This window comes from Carica papaya, chromosome 8 (assembly GCF_054855325.1).
Source record: "Carica papaya isolate Zhongbai chromosome 8, ASM5485532v1, whole genome shotgun sequence".
NCBI lineage: Eukaryota > Viridiplantae > Streptophyta > Magnoliopsida > Brassicales > Caricaceae > Carica > Carica papaya.
This window is the reverse complement of record NC_142316.1, coordinates 6,403,987-6,413,318: the sequence shown is the minus strand read 5'-3', so window position 1 is coordinate 6,413,318 and position 9,332 is coordinate 6,403,987. Positions and strand designations below refer to the sequence as shown.

The 9,332-nt window shown below is 34.1% G+C and overlaps 1 protein-coding gene across 6 annotated transcripts; it reads right to left on the bottom strand.

Annotated features, from left to right (window-relative positions):
* Positions 1-527: 527 nt before the first annotated feature.
* Positions 528-9,332, bottom strand: LOC110814232 (protein LURP-one-related 4-like). 6 transcript variants are annotated; one of them, XR_015814081.1, is made up of 6 exons: positions 8,987-9,321; positions 8,718-8,912; positions 8,481-8,505; positions 1,378-3,354; positions 1,176-1,263; positions 528-1,082 (listed from the first exon to the last, which is right to left on the bottom strand). XR_015814081.1 is itself a non-coding variant. In XM_088209822.1 (6 exons), exons 1-5 carry the CDS (start codon positions 9,212-9,214, stop codon positions 1,204-1,206), a joined length of 597 nt encoding a protein of 198 aa, XP_088065948.1. In that variant the 5' UTR covers positions 9,215-9,332; the 3' UTR covers positions 528-1,082; positions 1,176-1,203. The 6 variants fall into 6 exon arrangements, 3 of the variants coding, with proteins under 3 accessions (XP_088065948.1, XP_088065947.1, XP_021897323.1); XM_088209822.1 differs by having other exon boundaries at positions 3,215-3,354; positions 9,038-9,332; XM_088209821.1 differs by having other exon boundaries at positions 3,215-3,354.

Sequence of the window (9,332 nt, the reverse complement as noted above, 5' to 3'; positions counted from 1 at the left end):
GGAAAAGAAATGGGCTGGGGAATGATGAAGGTAGTCAAATGGGCTAAAGAGAATTTAAGTAAGTAAAATAAATCTTGCAGATGAAAAGCATAAGAAAATTAGCATGGGAAGTATGAATAATGGGGAATAATTAGGAAATTCTGTTGTTGGGAATTATGGGAATTGTGCCATAAATGTGGATTATAGAGAGGATAAGTACAAGAAGCTTTATGTTGAATATTTTTAATCCCATGAATCTCTACCACCATTTGTTTTACTCTTAAGGACCAAGTCTAGAAAATAGGGGTGTAAAAGGATTGATTTGGTTTGGTTTTCTATCCTATATCTAAAAAGAAAATGATTATGATGACAATGATAAAACTTTTAATGCAAATAAATGTTAAAGCTGTGTGTATGCACTATTACAAGGAAAAAGAGATGTAGCAACAGATATATATATATATGAAAAGAATCAAGAGAAAATGAGAAGACTGATAAAATCGACAGATAGACTGCTCAGATCAAAACCTTAAAATGAAGGGTCTAGATTTTATTTTCTGTTTAAAAGTTGGAGACAACTGGTGGTCTCTGATGTTTTCAGAGACCGCTCTCATCCCTTCTTTTCATTTCTCTGTATGTATATATATTTCCAAGGTTTTACTCAATAAATACACAACAAAAAAATTAATGAGCATTAAATGCTCCCTACCTTACCCGGCTAAGTTTCTTTATATGGTATCAGAGTAGTGTTTGTGATAAGCACTGATTCTCTTTATTTCTACATTATAATATTACCCTACTGCTCAATGGCAAACCATAATACAGATGTGTTGATACTCTTAAGCTTAGACTAGCCTGGAATGCAACTCGTCACAACCACACTTGATGGATCCAACTACTTGTCTTGGAGCCGAGCCATGGTGATCGCATTGAGAGCCAAGGATAAGCTCGCATTCGTCGACGGAAGATGCAAAAAACCCGAATCCGATGCTGCAGAATATGAATAATGACATAAAACAGACAGCATGATGGTGTCTTGGATTCTGAACTCAATGAGCAAAGAGCTCGCCAGCGCCTTCTTGTTCACCACATTAGCAAAAAACCTGTAGGATGAAATAAAAGAAAGGTATGGTGAAAGTAACAGACCCCTGTTGTATAAGCTAAAATGCGAAATAAGTTCCATCATGCAACCTAACCTTTCTGTCACAGCCTATTACACAAAACTCAAAAGGCTGTGGGATGAGTTAACACACCTAAGGCCCTCACCTGCTTGCACCTGCCATGCTGCAACATAATACAGTGAAATAGATAATATCGACAACTTAATCCAATTTTTAATGGGTTTTAATAACTCATACGACTATGTTAGAAACCAAATATTGATAATGAAACCCTTACCCGAAGTGAATAGAGCTTATTCTATGGTGATTAGTGTTGAAAAACAGAAGAAAGTACACAATAATAACTCATTTGAGGGGATGCCTGCTGCATTTTATACCAACCTGAAAGACAATCCAAAATTCCCAAACCGAAAAAAAGAAAACGACAGCAGGGTATACACTTACTACAAAAACACACGGCACACAAAGGACACATGCTTCAAGCTCTATGGCTAATCAGAATGGTTTACAGAACTCAAAGGGAAAAGGAACAAAGAAAAGGCTAATCCAGTGGCAAACAATGCCCCTGATAACACCAAAGCAGAAGTATCCAATATAAACTGGGGCACAGAAATGACCAAACTCATACAACAAGAGATTAACAAGTACTTGAAGAACCAAGGAGTAAACACGATAGAATCGGCAGGGTGCGTGGGCTACTCTGGCTCCCTTGGTAAGCAACTTAAATGTTGTTTTTTACATACCTTTAATGACATAGGAACTTGGATAATGACACAGGTGCCACATCACACATATGTCATGATTTTAAAATGCTTTCAAAACCCATAAAACTAGAACCTGTAGTGCTTGTCTCGTTACCAGATGGAACGGCGAGTCATTCAACCCACAAAGGAACCATGAAGATGTGTGACAACTTAATTCTACAGGATGTTCTTTAGAAATTCAATTGTAACCTTATTTCTTCAAAAAACTAACCCAAGCTACAAATACCTACATTTTTTTTTATCTTAACCATTGTTTTGTGCAGGATTTGATAAGTAAAAAAATAATGAGGAATAGAACAATAATGAAGGGCCTATACACCCTGAGTGAAGACATTGACCCTAACAAAGCATACATCAGCCGCACCCAAGAAAACAACCTACAACTATGGCACAAAAGACTCAGTCACACATCCACAAAAAGATTGATCCACATTCCCAGTCTAAAGTTATCAAGCAGTGCAGCTCTACATAATTGTGAAATATGCCCATTGACAAAATAACAACGCTTATCTTTTTTTAAAAGTTTCATCAATACCAGTGACATTTTTAGTTTAATACATGTTGACCTTTGGGGACCATACCCGGTTAATTGTACCTCTGGTGCACTTTATTTTTTAACCATAGTTGATAATTTCTCAAGAGCTACTTGGACTTATTTATTAAAAGAAAAAACGAGTGTACCAAATACCTTGAAATATTTTTACAATCTAATACAAAATCAATTTCAGAAAACAATCAAAACAGTTAGGACAGACAACGACACTAATTTCATAAACACTTCATGCAAAATGTTTTTTCAAGAAAAGGGTATCATGCATCAAAAAACCTATACATACACACCACAGCAGAATGGGGTGGTGGAGAGGAAATAGAATCACTTATTACAAACTGTTAGGGCATTGATGTTTGAATCAAAACTACCCAAAAGTTTTTGGGATAAAGCCATACTCACAGCCACACACATAATAAACGTTTTATCAAGCTCTATTTTAAAATGGAAAACTCCTTATGAAATTCTATACAAAAAACAACCGGATTATTCAAACCTAAAAACCTTCGGTTGTTTATGTTTTGCTACAAATGTCACCCCTCAAAAAGACAAGTTTGAACCTAGAACTTTGAAATGTGTTTTCTTAGGGTATGCACCCGATGCAAAAGCATACAAATTATATGATACAACAAACAGAAAAATGGTTTTGTTAAGGGATGTCATATTTCATGAACATATGTTTCCGTATGAAACAGAACACCCTAAACTAGATTACCATGACACACCACTGCTAATACCAAGTGACGACACAGTAAACACACCTAAAAACCAGCCACAAAGAAGAGAAGAGATTCCCTTACCAACAGCATTCCCCATGAGTCTGAAGTGAGGAGGAACATCAGGGTGAGAAACAGGCCTGCCTGGATGGAAGATTTTGTCGCCCATACCACTAAACAACCCACAGTAAACACACCACTTCCTTTCTTCATGTCCACCTCACCTACATACAACCACGACTATGTTAATTTTATTGTACAAGTGTCTATTACCAAAGAATCAATGTCATACAGGAATACTAAAGGGGACAGCAAGTGGGTTGAGGCCATATAAGCCGAACTGTTCGCACTAGAAGAAAATAGAACATGGGAACTAACTGCACTACCAATAAGGAAGAAAGCAATCGACTCAAAATGAGTGTATAAAATAAAATACAATGTCGATAGATCAATTGATAAATACAAAGCAAGACTTGTAGCTAAAGGCTACAACCAGGAGTTCGACATAGACTATCATGATGGCTTCTCACCAGTGGCCAAAATGGTCACGGTTCGACTATTTTTAGCTGTGGCAGCCGTAAGTGACTTACCAGTATACCAGTTAGACATCAACAACGTATGCCTACATGATTTTGTGGAAGAGAAGTTATACTTAAAACCTCTAGAGGGATACTTTAAGGCTAGTAAATGGCAAGTCTACCACTAACCAAGAGCCTATACAGCCCAAAGCAAGCGGGTCGCCAGTGGAACAAGGAGCTTATCTCAAAGCTCCAATCTATCGGTTTTACCAAGTCAGAAGCCGACCACTGTCTATTTACAAAAGGAACAAAAGGAAACTATGTTACAGTTGTGGTATATGTGGATGACTTACTTGTAACCGGTCCTAATGAAGAAGAGATTTACGGAGTCAAAAGCGCTATAAATGAAGTCTTCACAGTCAAAGACCTCGGCCAAGTAAGATATTTCCTCATATTCGAAATAGTTAGCACAAAAGAAGGAATCTACATTAGCAAAAAAAATACACCAGAGATATTCTACAAGATAAAAAGATGGAAGATGCAAAAGAAAGCCACTTTCCCCTGCCTTCCAGACTAAAACTAAATACATAGTAGGGAGAGATCTTACCTAATCCAGAGAGATATAGACGTCTAATCGGTCGTTTACTTTATCTCAACTTCACCAGGCCCGACATAACGTACTCCATTCAATACCTCAATTAGTTCATGCAACAACCCAGACGACCGCACCTCGACGCCGCACTACACGTTGTTAGGTACCTAAGCAATATTTGGAGCAAGACATCTTCTTTTCGAGAAAAAAATGACTTTAGAGTTCAAGCTTTTTGTGATTTGGACTGGGCATTGTGTCTGATAACCCGCAAATCATTCACAGGCTTCTACATCTTCCTTGGGCTTGCACTGATCTCCTAAAAAACAAAGAAACAAGCTACGGTGAGTAAGTCTTCCGTAGAGGCTGAATATAGAAGTATGTCATCCAAGGTATGTGAGGTTTAGTGGATAACCTATCTATTTGATGATTTTCAAATAACACCCCATTTACCCGTAACATTGAATTGTGACAACAAAACAGCCGAACATATCACAGTAAATCCGATTTTTCACGAACGAACGAAATACCTTGACATTGACTGCCACATAGTACACAACCAGGTTCAAAAGGGCTTTATGGAAACAAAGCATGTCACCTCGAGGGAACAGCTCGCCGATTTGCTCACAAAACCCTTAGGGACTTTGGCACACCATCGACTTCTGTTCAAGATGAAGCATCTGCAACAAGAGAGTTCAAAAAGTCAAAGAAGAGATGGGAGGAACTCGAAGAACCGAAAGCAAACTGACTTCATCTTGAGGAGCAGGTGAAAAGAATCAAGAGAAAATGAGAAGGCTGACAAAATAGACAGATGGACTGCCTAGATCAAAACCCCAAAATGAAGGGTCCAGATTTTCTTTTCTGTTTAAAAGTTAGAGACAGCTGGTGGTCTCTGACGTTTTCAAAAACTGCATTCATCCCCTCTTTTCATTTCCCTGTATATATATATGTTTCCAAGATTCTACTCAATAAATACACAACAGAAAAATTAAGGAGCATTAAATGCTCCCTACCCTACCCGGCTAAGTTTCTTTACAATATATATATATATTCTTATTCTAATGGAAACCTTTTCTGTTCCTCTATTTACTTTTTAATGGACACAAGTCGTGGGGAATATGTCTTTGGGTTTATACAAATAGAAAATTTTGTTTGTAAAGGTTTAGGCCTAACAAAATTTTCTTTTAGTAAAAGTTTCTCTATACCGACATGTGGTTCATATTCAAAGCTATATTAGTATACTAGCCAATAGGGATATATAAAAATGACTAATCTATTTGTATAGATTGCCACTAAGACAAGACTAATCTCACACCTACTACTAATAATTTATATATTATATTTATTTTATTAATTAAATTATAAATTAATTATTTTAATTATTCAAATTACTATAAAGAAAAAATTATAAATGTAACGACCCACCTTCTCTGATAAGAAATGAATGCTACCACACGTATTAAATCTAATATATGATGCAATAATACATTAAAATTTAGAATTTAATCTTACACTCGTTGTACAGAGTTATAATTCTTGAGACTCATAAAATCTTTAATAACATACTAAAATAAATTTTTTATCTATTTTACAAACAATTTCTCAAAATCGTAAATTGATTCTTCTCCTTCTCTTTTAATCTTAAAACTGCTCTTGACTTTCCTGCTCTGAAAATTATAAGAAAAGAGTGAACTACTATTTACTCAGTAAGAATAATATAAAACTCCAATATGAAAACTGAAAATAATATACTAATTCGGCTCTTTTACCTTACTTTAATGCAATGAGTATAACATACAAATAAGACTCCAATATTCATGCGGTTGTCATATCGATCTACTAAATTATTGTACTTCCTTTATATATATCTCCGGTTCATTCTCAATTAATTCATATCAACATAGTCTAAATTCTCACATATAATCCGAATCTATTCTCACTTTCTATATTACAAATATATAACCAACTAATTACACATATTCACATATATAGTACTTTTTCTTGTACACATATTCACATAAGAGTAAAACTCCTACCATTAACCAAATACAACGAATACACATTGCACATGAATTTATTATTGATTTTCACATGATATCAATCATGTCAAATTCATAAAAGGAAATGATAATCTCACTATCAATATAAACAAAGTCATAGTTATACAAATATCATAGTTACACAAATATCATAATTATTGGCGCATACACAGTCATAATACTATCACAATTGCAGTCATAATCATATAATAATTACTGTCATAATTGCAATCATAATCACAATCATAGTTACTGTCAAAATCGTAATCACAATTACTATCATAGCTACTGGCACAATTGTAGTCATAATTATAATTACAGTTATAGTTACGAAGTAATAGACAGTTCATGATATAGAGTTTATAATCATTTCTCATCAATACTAGACCGCATATTTGCACATATCTCACTGATAAAGAATCTTTTTTGTCTATCATGTGTATTTTCCAATACAATGTATATCTAAATTTGAATTATATTTTGATCTCTTTATTTAATCACTTCATCAAATTTTTCATATGAAGTACTTTATCTTTATTTTTTAATATCTAATTTTTTATTAGCTTATGAATCATCGAACTTATCAACGCTCAGATTATTTTAATCTCTAGAATCACCTAAAAATTTATATTCTCACATTTACATTCTCAAGTTATTTCGCACTGTCTTTTCATAAACGATATTTTTATATTCTATAAAACAAATGAGAAAGAAATTTCGGAGGTCCTCAATCGCTTTAACATTTGTTGCATTTGATTTCAAGGATCTTTAAATCTTCAGAAATCAACAACCCACTTCAGTGCAAATATGAAGGCAAAGTGAAAGAGAGTATCAAGATACTGACAGATATGGAATTTACAAAGAGAGATTTTCCTTATCTTGGGTTTTCAGCAATGGCTTGACAAGGTAAGCATATGTATATCATCTTCTTAATACTATCTTATTATGTATTGTCTAAGAAGATTTCATAAAATAGATTTTTTGGCAAAGAAATTTGTGCAGGATATTTTTAAGGACAAAATCTAAGTTATACCTCATTAACTAGGATAATTTATGTAAGCCCCAAAAGTGTTGGTAGTTTAGGATTTAGAATTATGCATGCTTCCAATACATGAAATCATGCATAATTTCACCATATTGGGTCCTGTTTACCAACTTCTCAAGTTTGTAGGGTAACTTAGTGAAAGCTAAATATTTATAAGGTATTCAATTTCTTCGAGCCATCCCCAAAACAATTAGACTCCTTGAAGACCTTCTTAAAACTAAAAATTTCCCTCTTAAAAGCATTTGCAAGTTAATTAGGGATGACAGTATACTATTGACACTTGGTATAATCCTTGAATCCCTAACTATCCTGGATTTAATCCTCAATGCCGAGTGTATCTTGAATTTATATATGTCAGCTAGCCAATTACAACAAGCCTTAATGAATGAATAATTCAATTCTTCAATCCATTTTCAATCTAGATCTAATCAATGACATATGTAGCATCAAGTCATAAGTCATTAAAAAACACAAAGAAATACATTAGGATCCGTAACGCCGAAGGAAACTACACTGTGAAAGGTACCTGCTCAATAAAATATAGAATAGAAAGCTAAGTGCTAATGATGTACCTGCTTGTCATTCATTCTCATGACGTACTGATCTCTAGGGATTTATTCTGTAAAAACATAAAAAATTTTTGCAGATCATGATATATATATATATATATATCCCTAGTGATAATGTGTATTCTTTTTGTATAAATTCTGCAGCAATGGGGAGAGATCCTTCCCTCGTATATTCTTTCAATATCTGCTAATCTAAACCTTTTGATTCCAATCTCATTTAGATTGAATTTAATCTTATTAAGATCTAAGATTGGCCGAGTTATCTCTTGCATGTGCAGAAAGGAAAAACGGTAGCTCTTTGCCTAAGCAATTTAGTAAGTCCATTGGTATGATTTCTGTCAAGACCTAGTTTATCTTTAAATAATATTTTACTTTGATTCATGTATATACATATATATATATATATAAAGAGACATATGAGTTGAAGAATAAAAGAAGTAACTGATCAGAATGTTTTAAATGGTGAGGATATAAAATGAATCACAGTATTTTATTAATCAATCCATAAACAGTTAAAATAGTGATGATGAAGGAATGATCTACATCAGCCTCCACTGTTAATGCCAACACATCATTGCCTAATACCACACCTGAAGACGATCGCTTTCTTTCTGCCTGCACAACACAAAATACCCCGTCATTATACACTATACCCTTGATTATTCATCATAAATCATTTGAAAAGCTTAAAACATATATATAAAAGAAGAAATAAATCTTCCGTCTTACACAGACCATATAATTGGATAAATAAAATATATATATATTAGAAAAATGAAAACTAAGAAAATTTTTCATGTACAACTCTTGTCTAGATTGATTCTCACCTCTGCAACTATATTTCCATTTCCATCAAGAATTTTGACTTGTGATTTACAAGCCGACGTTTCTACTTGATACCAATTTGCTTCATCATTAGTTTCCAATCTAAATTTTGCTTTGGAATATGTTTTGACTCGAAGCCATGGCTTCTCTCTATTCACTTGTTTGTAAATCTCCCAGCTCTTGAACGGCCACACTTTCTGTATCAGCAACACCACAAAAACCCATTAGCATTGTGTATACATATATCTATAGTATCAACTTATATACATACCCTCTGTACAATAGTGACAAGAACTCTTCCATGGAGATCCATAAGACATACCTCACTGCTACACTTGTCATCATAATTATCAATACGATACACAATATCACCATTTGAGTTGAAAACTGTGCATCCATTTCCTTGCATCAACAGTGATTTCATCCACACAGTGAACGTCTCTCTCTTTCCGCTCAGACAAGAAGAGCAAGAATCAAGAGGAAAAACTTTGGGCACCATCTCAGGAGATAACTATGCTTCCTTTGAACTCCAATTCCATTTTATAAATTTGTTTTATTATCTTATTTGGAATCCACATTCATGCATGTTATAATTTTGATTCTTTTGTTTGTCAACA

Coding starts and splice junctions, on each gene's coding strand:
- LOC110814232 (XM_088209821.1), bottom strand. CDS start 9,214: ATGGTGCCCAAAGTTTTTCCTCTTGATTCTTGCTCTTCTTGTCTGAGC. Junction 8,506..8,717: donor ATGGAAATATAGTTGCAGAG/GTGAGAATCAAT, acceptor TGTGTTGTGCAG/GCAGAAAGAAAGCGATCGTC. Junction 3,355..8,480: donor AAGAAAGCGATCGTCTTCAG/GTGTGGTATTAG, acceptor GGTTGTATGTAG/GTGAGGTGGACATGAAGAAA.